Raw genomic sequence first — 13,603 nt, forward strand, 5'->3', positions numbered from 1 at the left:
AATGAATCTAAACTGAACTAAACTGCCCAGTGTTTTCATAGTGACAAATCAATATTTTTACTTCTTCAGACCCACAGTGCTAGAACAATATGTGGAATATATTGCTATTCTTGCTGTGTCGTTTCACAACTGGAACATAACATGTCTGTCATATTACTTACAAATAATATATTGTTTAGAGCAGTTCTTTATGCTGTGTAGTTTACTCAAAGTAGTTACTGTCTAGAATTTATGTTTCAGACTAAGACATACCCTGCAGAATGTGAGAACATGATCCAGACTTCAAGTCACAAAGCTGTACTTTGGGGCTTTTGGTACCAACTGTAAGAAAAAAAGACAAAATACACTAAGGAAATGAGAAACACACTCTGCAACTTAAAATTGCAGCTATAAAAAAGCACACAGAGAAAGTGCTAGTTGTACAGTGGTGCCCCGCAAGACGAATGCCTCGCAAGACGAAAACTCGCTAGACGAAAGGGTTTTGTGGTTTTTGAGCTGCTTCGCAAGACGAATTTCCCTATGGGTTTGCTTCGCAAGACGAGAGCGTCTTACGTTTTTTGCAAGTTTGTTTCCTTTTTCTTAACACCCTTAATACAGTTGCGACTTGACTTTGAGGAGCGACTCATAGAATGCGGTGTGGTAGCCTTTTTTGAGTTTTTTGGCGATTTTTGAAGCTTTTCCAAAACTTTTCCGACACCGTGCTTCGCAAGACGAAAAATTCGCTAGACGAAAAAACTCGCTGAACGAATTAATTTCGTCTTGCGAGGCACCACTGTATTTTATATATCTTTGGGGGGCTTTGAATAAATGTATTAAAGAAGTTACAAATCCCCCAATATTTTTTTTCTAGTAACTGCATTCTGCATCTTCATTCAGCTTATTTACCATAACATTAAAATAAACAGAACAGGGTGAACAGATATTCTTTCATTCTTTATAAATTGACACAAAGGCATGTTTCATAAATGAAGCATTTGGAAGTACAAACAGAAGTCCACTGTGTGCAAATTACAAACTGGACACTGTTAAAAGTATTTATGGCTCTTAAGTCTAAATGCTAACTTGTACCACAGTAATTTGAGCCATCTCTTATCTTGAATATTGTCTCAGTATTCTAACAAGGCAGAATCTGAAATACTGATCAAATAATAAAAGACCAATTAATGCATATTTAGAAGGTACACTGTATTTTTTTAAACAAGGAATACAAATACATACATTTAATTAACAGCACAACTCTAGATAAAATATTCTGTCTTATTAAGGAAATTACTCTGTTTTGGTAAATGTGTTTGATTTATGAAGAGCCTTAAAGAAGATGCTGAAAGAGCTAGAGAATTGGCCAAGGAGAGAGCCCAGGAAGAACAAGCATGCTCTGTCCCCCACTCTTCCTTCACACCATTGGCTGCTTGGCACCTGCCACTTCAAACATGATTCAGATTTTCATTTATAAAGTAATTCACAATATATAGGCATCATGGCAACAACAAAAATATTCTAACAATGCAATCAGTCTGCATGCTTACTCAGAAAAAGACCTGCTACACCTACTGAAACTTTTATCCTAGTATGTGTATTTTAGCCTGAATGTAGGGGCTGCAGACTTCAATGGCTGCAAAATAGTAGGCAAATAAAAGATTGCAGCACAATTCTTTGTAAATTATTCAGAAGTAAGCCCCACAGCTTTAAATAGTGATTATAGGATTGCAGTCATAGCCTTTTACCTACCCTGCCCCCAAAAGGTAATTTTAAAAAGCAAGGTTAAAATGTTCTCACTAATCCAGGTTAATCCTTACTGAAAAACACCAAAGTGATTTGTCATCTGGCTGGTGCTTTTTATTAGATAAGATTCAATGCATATTAGAGGATATTTCACAATGTCTCTTTAATAACGTGTAGGTGATTTTTATCGTTTGTTTTTATTACTTTGGTCACAAATTGCTTAGGAATATTTTTAGTAGCAAGAGATGCGCCAATTGGAAAAAAACACCCCAACCCCCAAACCTCTACCCAACCCATTTTTCATATTCATCTAAACCTGTTTCCTAAAATTAACTGGAAGCACAAACATCTAGATAAAGGTAAAGGGACCCCTGATCATTAGGTCAAGTCGTGGCCGACTCTCGGGTTGCGGCGCTCATCTTGCTTTATTGGCTGAGGGAGCCGGCATACAGCTTCCGGGTCATGTGGCCAGCACGACTAAGCCGCTTCTGGCGAACCAGAGCAGTGCACGGAAACACCGTTTACCTTTCCGCCAGAGCGGTACCTATTTATTTACTTGCACTTTGATGTGTTTTCGAACTGCTAGGTTGGCAGGAGCAGGGACCGAGCAACGGGAGCTCACCCCGTCGCGGGGATTCGAACTGCCAACCTTCTGATCGGCAAGTCCTAGGCTCTGTGGTTTAACCCACAGCACCACCCGCGTCCCTAAGTTAACCCTAAAATTAACTGGGAGCACAAACATCTAGGGGCCAACAAATTCACAACTATCTCTTGGTAAGAAGAAACTGAAATTAACTGTAAGCCAAAAGCATTTGCTTCTAGGCTCACAGCTGACCTTTTATGTGAATACAAACCTGCGATTAAGCAATGCTTGGTAGCAACTGGAGACATATGATGACTGTACACTGTTTCCGCAAAATGAAACACATCTGCTGGCTGTCAATTGAAAGACAATATGTTTATTTAATTTGAATGTCCTGATCCAAATCTTAACATAAAAATAAGATTTTAAAATCTTATGATTTTATGAAATATATTGTGAAATATGGCATCAAAACCCCATCCTGCGAATGCCTTCAAATTGTACCCAGGCACACACTTACATTTGCAAGATGGGACCCTAACCGCAATTGATATTTCTGCCAAAATGATTAGTTTAAACCTGCTAACTATCACAATGTAAAAAACAACAACATAGTAGTACGTACTGGGGTATCAAGAAACAGCAGAGAAAATTTTCAGTGAGAGTGGCTTGTATTAATACATTCACCACCTGCCATGAATAAAGAGAACAGCAGTAAAACGAACAACAAAGAAAACTATCATTTGAATATTATCCAAGGCAGGTAAAGATGAAACTGGGTTGAAAAGAGGTTTGTAGGCACCTTGAAAGCTCTGTGGAAAGCCTACACACAGCATTTTGCAAGCATTAATAATCACCTTATCTTTGGGGCTTGAAACACCCTGTGCACAGTGCTATGTAAAAAATGTGTCACCTGATGTCATTGTGACATCATGTGGTGACAGGTAGGTGGCTTGTATAACTGTAATCCAAATCTAACTCAGTTTCATTATGCAAATATTATTAGCATGGCGGCAGAAATGCAGATTAGGAAGAATACCTCATGAAAATCACACGATATGGAGCTGTTCGCCCAAACTGCAAAAACCTTTGATTATGCCATAGACTTCCTTTGTTTAAATTGTCCATGACTTTGTCTACTGTCTGCCTCTATTAATGAGTCAACTGACTTACTTACTCTAAAAGTGATCTTACCAGCTAGATTTGCATGCTTAGTTTCCCCAACTATGGGTCCCTGCTTGCCAGACACAGATTCTGGATCAAATCCTGGTACCATAAGACTTGATCCTGCTGCAAATAATATATAGGCAGCCTTGCAGAAGTTGAGTAAACACTTGTAATTACTGTTTTTATAATGTATTCTAGAATTTAAGCTTCCCATGAAACCCAAACACATTTCCGCTTTCAAAACACTAAATACTTCCCATGATTTAACCCAACAATTAAAGATATGACTTACTTGTAATGTGTTTGTGTCCCATATTTTCAGGGTTTTATCAAATGAACTTGACGTAAACATGCCAGTATCATGAGGGTACCACTGAACTGTTTCTACACTGAATTTATGAACATTAGGATGACTTCTACAATGCAATAACAGAAGGACAAAGGTTACAACCGGCAGGTGTTTGCCCTAACTATGTGCCTTTGTGGCTTAAGAAGCAAAATTCTGAAAGACCGGGGTGGGGGGTGGGGAGTCTACGGTTTCTTCATTTAAAGTTTTCTTCTCTGCATTTATGATGTGGCAACCCTCCTCTTAATGTTAGTTCAAATTATATTTGTACAAGTGGGGATGGAAGAAATTGGATTATAAATATGGAATATAATATCAAAGGGAACTGCATGTGCAAAAAAAGGAAAAAGGGAGAGAAGCTCTATTTTGCAAAAGGTTTATGATGGAAACTGACTTTATTATTTACAAAGTGAACTGAATAATGCTAAGAGGACTTGGAATTTAATTTAATTGGAAGTATAATTGCTCATATATCTTCAGTTGGAAGGAAGGATGAAAGGAGTCTGTGAACTGCCAAGGTTCTTTACTGAGTCATCTGCAGTTTGACAGACAGCTCTTCTTCCAAGGCTGACAGGAATAAATAATAATAATAATAATAATAATAATAATAATAATAATAATAATAATAATAATAATTTATTTATACCCCACCCATCTGGCTGGGCTTCCCCAGCTACTCTGGGCGGCTTCCAAAAAAATATTAAAAAACTGTAATACATGGAGACAACAGGTAATATTTACTGGGACAGAGCGACTTTTGCAGCTGTTGTTAAAGTTGCAAAACAATGAAGCACAGGACGGAGCAATAGAGAAATTTCTGGAACAACAATGGGATATCAGCTCTGCCCAAAGCATGATGGGTAACAGCAACAACCAAGGGAAAGAAAGACATAACATCTTACAAGGAGAGGAAGAAACACCACAGAGTAACTGCCATACATAGGAGGAGGAAGGATATAGTTTGAGTTCCTCACTTGTAGTTTTATAAATCATTTAATATGTTACCACAAATAGAGGTTATGAATATTGCAGTTCTTGTATGAGGGATTATTATTATGACCGGAATGTAATTGAAATCAATAAGATTTTGAAACGCAGAAATAAAGAAAACCATCAAATCTAGCACGCCGGGGAGGCACTTTATCTAAATTATATAATTCAGTATTTGAACGATTGGTATTAATAATTGTATTATAAATAAGGTACTGCTATAATGAGACTAATATTGGACTGTAATTGAAAATAATAAAAAATTATTATTAAAAAAAGAAGCAGATCTCTGCAGGTAGTGGCTAGGGCACTAACAGCACTAAAGTTCCTTTAATGATTCAACCTTCCCAGCCAAGCAGTCTATATCTACTCAGAGATTAGGCCAAGTATACAGACACACATGGACAATTTCGTGGGGTCACCTGTCTTTTGTGGGAGTGGCTTGCCATGCTAGATATGAGGAAGCAGAGGGTTCCACGCCATCTCTCTTTAACTTCTAGAAAAAGCTTTACAGTGGTACCTCGGGTTAAGAACTTAATTCGTTCTGGAGGTCTGTTCTTAACCTGAAACTGTTCTTAACCTGAAGCACCACTTTAGCTAATGGGGCCTCCTACTTCCGCTGCGCCGCTGCCGCACAATTTCTGTTCTCATCTTGAAGCAAAGTTCTTAACCTGAGGTAATATTTCAGGGTTAGTGGAGTCTGTAACCTGAAGCGTATTTAACCCGAGGTACCACTGTACTATCAGTGCAAATGGCAGTCATGTTCCTCACTGCGTATGGCCCAAAGGAAAGAATGCTACATCATGGCATAGTTTTGTTCCCAAGGGCCTTCTTGGTAAAAGAAAAGTAAGGATGGCTGCCGCAACTTATAAAACTATACATGTCTACCCAGAAATAAGTCAATTTGAGTTCAGTGTTGATTAATGCCAGTTAAGTGGGTACAGGATTCCAGTTTAATTTGTGGTAAAATGTTTTTCCAAAATTTTCAGGAATGGAAGATGATCTTCTTGGAAGCAACAGCATGAAGGAAGTATATAAAGAGATACTAGTTTTATAATACAACCATTGAAAAACAGTAAAATAGTGTAATATACACAGAGACACAGTATACAAGAGAGCAGAACAGATAAAAACAGGAAATCAATAATAATAGGCTCCAATAACAGAGTTCAAGAAAACCTTGGTGAAAAGATTTGTGTTTATCAGATGTCTGAAGCAACGGATGGATCATGTTTCATGTATGGTAGAGGGAATGGCATTCTACAGGGCAGGAACAATGGCAGTAAATGCCCATTTTGGAGCCACAGTTCTGCGTATTCTATATGTTAGAGTGCTGCAAGTAAAATTTCTCCAGATCTAAGTGATCTTACAGGTCTATACAGGGACAGGCGTCTTTCAGATAACCTGGCGTCAGGTTGTTCAGGACTTTATAAGTCGCCAACATGACCCTGAACAAGGTCCAGGAGCTAATAAGCATCCAGTGCAAAGCTGCAATATGTACCAAGGTTCTCCACCCAACAACCTGGCCACAATAAAATTGATGTCTCATTATTTTATTACACCATCTAATGATACTCTTATTGGATTACCGGCATAACAATGCAAATCTCACCTACTCCAGACTTTATTTCTTCTTTTGTTTCCCCTTATGGTAATAACAGCCATACAGGTAGATCTCATCTTATGCGTGGGTTATGTTCCTGGCTATCGGGACATATATGCAAAATCACATGAAGCCAAAACAACCCCTGGAATGATCCTGCATGACTATCCCTTCATGTCCAAAGCCGGCACTTAGCGGGCTTTTTAAGCCGCCTGCCTTGCCTACCGTGCTCTGGGAAGGTAGCACAAAGTCTCCCATGAGATCTGTCCCTATTATTTATTTATTGGCAACTTGCGTAAAGCTGTGATTGTGTAAGTAAAATAAGTGTTGTGGGAATGAGGAGTGGTAGTAATTTCTGCCTTCTGAGTAGAAAGAAGGAGGAAGAACCCAGACACTGAGGTCCAGCACCGAGGGCCTTCTGGCGGTTCCCTCACTGCGAGAAGTCAAGTTACAGAGAACCAGGCAGAGGGCCTTCTTGGTAGTGGCGCCCTCCCTGTGGAATGCCCTCCCACCAGATGTCAAAGAGAACAACAACTACCAGACTTTTAGAAGACATCTGAAGGCAGCCCTGTTTAGGGAAGCTTTTAATGTTTGATGTATCACAGTATTTTAATATTTTTTTGGAAGCTGCCCAGAGTGGCTGGGGAAGCCCAGCCAGATGGGCGGGGTACTATTATTATTATTATTATTATTATTATTATTATTATTATTATTATTATTTACCCTGCAGACAACACTAGCTAGCAGTACATTGTAAACATACAGTATAATGCCAATAAAAGGTATATTTATAAGGATTCCATTTGTAAAGAGTACATACCTTCCCACAGAACAAACAGCTTTGCAGGTATAGCATGGTTTTTGGTTAAGGTTTTCAAGATCATACAATACAATAACACCATCAGTGCCACCAGAAAGCATGCTGTAAGAAAACAAATTACAACTAACTTAGACACATTAGACTTGGGGGGCTGTGTGTGTTAAACTCCCAAAAGGTAAGTCCAAAATTAAGGCTGTATTGTGAATCTGAACATTTTCCTGGAAATTTCTCAGCTGTAGTAAATCAAGTGGAATCCAATTTGATGTGTATGACTCAAATCTTTTTAAACAGCCATGTCATCTACATGACCCATAAAATTGTCAATAGTAAAACATATTTAGGTAAGAATTCAAGCAGGAACAAGCCTCAGCAACCTCCAGGCTTATGTGCTTCTTTTCCTGTGCAACCAGAAAGAGTTCAGAAGCTACTTCTTACACACTTTTTGAAACTTAGTCTTGTCATGTTGAGTGGACAAACCAACAATTGTTAACATTAACTAGTTTGTTTCAAACAAGCCAACTTCAAATGATAGTTATCAAAGTTACGAAAGCTGGCTTAAACCAAACCATAGTTTGAGGTCTGGACTACATACCATGCTGTGATAAATCAGAAGCTTCCAAACTCCTTCTCCCAGTTGTTCAGGAGAGGAAAGAGGATAGCACATTAGTCTTGAGGGTGGCAAAGAACTATTTCGTCAAAAAAATAGTAATTAGCCATTGTAGTTCAAAAGCTTTCTTTAGAAAGTAATTTTATTGGGCTACTAATACATGTTTTAAGACAAAAGTGGCCACTTTTGTCCACCTGAGGTTTCCACTACTTCAGGAGTAATTTGCCAGGGATCACATGCCCGTGGTGAGTGGGGCGCGTGTTACATCAAGTGGTAGACCGAGAAAAGATCTCAAAAAGCTTGCTGAAAGAAGGTAGCTTTCAATAGGCCCTAAAAAGATGACAGAGACGGTGCCTGTCTAACATTCAAGGGGGGGGGGATTCCAAAGAGTAGGTGCCACCACACTAAAGGCCCACTTCCTACATTGCAAGGGACAGACCTGCTGATAAGATGGCATCTACAGGAGTTCCCCAACTGCAGTGATGCAGTGATTGATTGAGTACATAAAGAGTGAGATGTTTTATGTGTCCTGGTCCAAAGATGTATAGGGCTTTATACACAACCATCACCCTGAACTTAGTTTGGTATTTGACAGCTGACTGGGGATGGGGGGTGGAATCATCACCATCATTTGTACCCTGCCCATCTGACTGGGTTGCCCCATAGAATTGTACACTTGGAAGGGAGCACAAGGGTCATCTAGTTCAACCCCCTGCATTGCAGGAATCTTTTGCTCAACCTGGGGCTTGAACCCGATTAAGAGTCTCATGCGCTACCAACTTAGCTATCCCTGGGGATGCAAAGCGGGATGAGGCTCTAGGATCTCCTGGATGGAAATAATGAGCTGTTTCCTTACCAACTAGGGCTCCTCCTCCTTGGCTTAGGTTTTGGGGAAGACAAGCATTCCATGGTGTTTGATTCCTGATTGCTGTGGTTGTGTGGGTAGGGATCTACTCATGGTGTTTGCAGCATGGGTTCAAGTCCTGGGAATTCTCTCTCTTTTGCAGCTTGAATTCCTGCTGTCTGTTTTCCAATCTCCTACCATACTGTGCAATAAGCCACTTGAAAGTGCTGTTGCTGGCATGTGCATGTGGCTCCTCTGGTTGGATGTCCTGGATTCTTCTTAGCTGCTTGGCAGAACAGTCTTTCTGCACAACCACCACCCTGGGTGGTCGTCAAATCTTGGGTCTCAAGAGGGTCTCTTGTAGTGTTAAGGTATCTTACCTAAGGAACTATGAGGCTGCTGTTGAATGGGCAATCAACCTTTCCCTTTGTGTGATGTGCTTGTTAGCACCAGAACAGGATTCAATGTTGAGTCTGTAAAGATGTGTGGGGACTGGCAGTGGTAAGGCTGTTGCTGCCCTTGCCATTGGGACATGTGGAGTAGGCATGCCATGGTGTGCACAGAGTAGCAAAGAGAACGTGACTCAAAACCAGAACTATACTAATTTTTGATGAGGCAGGACATAATTTTGTTGCCTAAAAGAATCTGTTGAACCTGAACTGAACAGAAAGGTAGCTATGTTTGTCAGGTTACTAGTTCACAATCATACTCCAGCCAAACAACAAAACACCTGATGCGATTCATTAGTAGCACCAGAACTAGAATGTGCACATACAATAAAACCAACAGCTGGAAGGATTTGTATATTTTGGATCTATACAGATTTCTATAGGTCTTCAGGGCCCATGGAGGAGCACAGTGCAGCAGCCTACTAGCCTAGTAAAGGCACTGGGAATAGGGGAGATGAGTGAGCAGGCCCTCCTAGGCCCAGGATATCTGAAGGAATCTTCAGCCCAGACACTGGGGAGTATGGTGTTTGTGTGGGGAAGGATCATTGGAGATGGTATTCCTTTCTGGACTGGTTCTGAGGTTTTCTGCTTCCCGGGGGCTTAAAAGTATGTTGAACACTTTTTATGTTAATGCCCAGTGGTTACCCTATCATGTAGCTCTTATGGTATGAATTGGCGTAGGATAGTACAGTGGTACCCCGGGTTACATAAGCTTCAGGTTACATACGCTTCAGGTTACAGACTCCGCTAACCCAGAAATAGTACCTCGGGTTAAGAACTTTGCTTCAGGATGAGAACAGAAATTGTGCTCCGGCGGTGCGGCAGCAGCAGCAGGAGGCCCCATTAGCTAAAGTGGTGCTTCAGGTTAAGAACAGTTTCAGGTTAAGAATGGACCTCCGGAACAAATTAAGTACTTAACCCGAGGTACCACTGTACTTAGTGGGAAGGGAATGTTACTTTTAGGTTTGAATCTGCCCGTTTTGACTAGTATTGTATCCATTCATTATGTTACCAATTTTATTAAACAAAAATTTTTCAGAATTGATTTTTTCTTTGGAAAAAATTATCAATGGGAAATTTTCAATTATTTTATTGAATATATTTTAAAATATGTTTTATACAATACATTCCACAATAAAACATATAGTAATATCATGTACATACTATCGACTTTCCACAGGTTCAATATCCAAGGTGTTAATACCACTTCCATGGATTCTTTCTATATCTTTATCCTTGTTTAACTCCAGGCTCAGCACCCTTAACAAGAACAACAACAAAGTCATTAAGAAATGTAATATATGACACAACTTCAACCTATTCAAAAATTGTCAGTATCAGGCCCTTCAACCTGATCCATCAAATTCACCATTCACTGATTTGTGGACTCACAAATCAGTTTCAGAAAACTGATCTTCTGCATGTTGGTGGAGCATGTTTAGGATACATTTATATTTACATCAAACAATAAAAATGATAAATGTATCAACAGGCATATAATGCTAGAAAGAAAGTCCATAAAACAACAAATCTTCAGTTGTATATATTATAGATATTCAATTTGCACTCACTTGAAAGAGTGAATCCTATGCATATTTACTTGGAAGTAGGTCCCAGTCGGTTCAGTAGGATTTAAGTGTGTATCAGATTGTGGCCTCTGAAACTTAAACTGCATGGTAGACACTAATAATAAATTTAGGACATCTAGTGGACAAATGATTTGAGTAACAAATGAAACTTCTGTCATCAGTGAACTAGTATTTCAAGTTCAAAAAACTGTAATCATCCCTGAACTGGGGTTCATTAAGGTTGTCTTAATTGCCATACATTCAAAACTGAATGAAGTATCATTGCAATCTTATTCAAGTGTATGGAAAAGCAAGCCATATTAACTATGGGACACACTTCTGAATGAACAATTATAGGATTAGACAGCAAAATATGTCACTAATTCGACAACATTCTGTTTACTAGAATGGCATGCAGTACTTGTTCTTATATATAGTTTAAAGTATGCATTGTATTACAGACCCGGAAACGAATGGCGTTCAGGTGCTTTAAAACAGGTATGACAAACCTTTGGCTCTCCAAATGTTGCTTAACTACAACTCCCATCATCCCTGGCTGTTGGCCCTGTTTCTGATGGGCCAAAGTTTCCCTATACCTCCCTGACTACTGATAACATGGTTAAAAAAGTTAGAAAACCTACTTGTTAGAATATTCTATAAAGAACTTGAGAATTGGTCTTGAACAGGTTGCTAGGCAGGGTGGATTAAAAAAAGATTTTTAAAAAAACAAAACAAAAACAATTTTCTTTTTACTTAAATTGTATTTTTCTTATTAAAATAAAATGCTTTTGGAGGAAAAATCTTTCTAAAGATAGTTTTCTACTTAAGCTATACTATAGTCCAATTCATCAGGAAATAAGGATTTGTTTTAAGTTTTTCATGTGTGCTAAAACTCAGTCTGTTTTTTTAAAAAATCGTTTAACCACATCAGTTAACAAACATGGATACCTATGCTATAATGTTATTTTTTCAGTTAAATAAATTGTTTCAATTGTTATTAAGGAAATGATTATTTTTCTCCTTCCAATAAAGTAGAGCAGAAAAGTTGTCCAAATATAAATAATAATTTCATAATTATCTGTTTATGTATTTGTAATAGTATAACCATATCAGTAATTTTTTATATAATTGTAAAAACTACTCTGAAAATTTCTTATTCCAAAAATGAAACCTTCATCTGGTTGTAAATATTAAGATTATACCAGCAAGAATGAGTCTTTCTGTAAAAAAAATGATTTAAATCAAATCTTACTAACTAGTGATTTAAATCATTTGATTTAAATCAAATCCACCCTGTTGCTAGGCAACAGAAAAATCTCCCCAGCAACAAGTGCCTTTTTAAAGGGCGTGTGGTCAATAAAGCTCAGTCAGTGTGTAAATGCACAGAAGTGTAAATGAGTCAGCAACTGAGTCTCAGAGCTGGATGGCTAGAGGAGAATGAATTATGTTGTTTTATTTGAACCAGTGTAAATTTTTGTAAATAATAAAGATTTTATGTAAAAAGAAACTCTGCTGCAAGCCTGAATAAGAATACAACCCAATAGTTCCATACAACTGACAGTTCCAGAACCGGATGTTGCAGAACCAGATGTCTCAATACTGGATGTTCCAGGACTACACGTTCCAGAGAACTCAATGAGCACAGAACATAATGTTTCGGAACACCCTAAGATAGGCGTTTTGTGTTTCAGGTTCTAAGCTTTTAATGTTTGATGCATCATAGTATTTTAATATTCTTTTGGAAGCCGCCCAGAGTGGCTGGGGAAACCCAGCCAGATGGGCGGGGTATAAATAAATTATTATTATTATTAATATTATTATTATTATTATTATACCTTAACATCAGTTTCTCTATCCTGAACAGTTTCTTCACTCATTGCTCTTTGTCTCTTAACCTGTTTTGAATTTTCAGTTTGTCTCTGTGTCTCCCTCTGAGATAATCTCTGACTTGAAGGAAGACACACTTCAGGTAGACATTTTGTCTACCTTGTGCTTGCTCATGAAAAATGACATCTCAACTATTACACTTTTGCTTTTAAGAGAGCAGTCTATACCCTTTTGTTCGAGAATCATAACCAAGAAATTAACACTCTAACTCTCTTGAAGAGAGGTTCCTGCATGTATCAGCTTGAACATGAACAAAACATTTACACCCAAACACACGCAAATGTCCTAACTTGGGTTTTACATCATAAGGAGTAGTGTTAGTTACAGAGGTATACAATCTATTTGGAATGTAGTTTGCTGTAACCAATGATTCTGCTCAGAAAACCTCTGACAGTTCTCTTTTTAATTGTGCTCTAAGCATTTCTTGGTAGAAGCTCCAAGTCTCTGTGCCCCTATCAACCCTTTCCAGCTCAGAGCGAGGTGTACATAAGCTGCATTGCAACAGCCCTTCATCTACAGTTAAACAATTTACAATCAGAAGAACAGGGTGAGTCCTAAAAATATGTATCTCAGGTGTCAAAAACCAGTATGAAGTGGTGGATCTTCAGCATATGACAGAAGATACACACTGAATGTGCCACATGAACCTCTTTGGGGAGGAAATTCCACATTTGAGGGGCTGCCACAGAAAGCCAGTCAGTGTAATGTGATCCCCTGCAGTGGTGCAAGGGTAGGACTCAGGGCCAGGGTCCCACTTCGCAAAAGAAACAGGTGGTTCCTCAAATACAGAAGAGCTGGTTTAGAGCACTTTGAAGTAAGTGAAGCAATACACATTGCCATCTAAAGAGAAGACTCACCTTTAGTCCAGAGTTCACCCAACTGCACCACTACTCCCTTTTCTATGTATGCACATACTCTGAACACCTGCGAAAGGACTTGTCCAGAGAGAGTCTTGCTCTGCTGGGATGCAAACCCAGGCACAAATCACAATACCACACAGCTTCTGAATGAGATCTG

General features: G+C 38.8%; 1 protein-coding gene across 8 annotated transcripts in view; it reads right to left on the bottom strand.

Moving 5' to 3' along the window:
• Positions 1–13,603, bottom strand: part of ERCC8 (ERCC excision repair 8, CSA ubiquitin ligase complex subunit) — a 39,334-nt gene that overhangs the window by 25,215 nt on the left and 516 nt on the right. For 3 of the 8 annotated variants that reach the window (XR_014224490.1, XR_014224491.1, XM_082242134.1), the window contains exons 2-6: positions 10,296–10,391; positions 7,232–7,333; positions 3,765–3,888; positions 2,577–2,658; positions 253–321 (exon numbers count right to left, since the gene is read on the bottom strand). Coding sequence is in view for 6 of the 8 variants with exons in the window: in XM_082242134.1 (XP_082098260.1) it covers positions 253–321; positions 2,577–2,658; positions 3,765–3,888; positions 7,232–7,333; positions 10,296–10,391 (473 nt within the window). In the remaining 2 variants the exon portion in view is untranslated. Of the gene's footprint in view, positions 1–252; positions 322–2,576; positions 2,659–2,930; positions 3,054–3,107; positions 3,149–3,764; positions 3,889–7,231; positions 7,334–8,694; positions 9,063–10,295; positions 10,394–13,603 lie in introns of those variants that run through there. The other 5 variants (XM_082242135.1, XM_082242137.1, XM_082242136.1 and 2 more) reach the window with 5 other exon arrangements.

The sequence above is a fragment of the Podarcis vaucheri genome (assembly GCF_965113315.1).
Source record: "Podarcis vaucheri genome assembly, chromosome: 11".
NCBI classification, from domain to species: Eukaryota; Metazoa; Chordata; class Lepidosauria; order Squamata; family Lacertidae; genus Podarcis; species Podarcis vaucheri.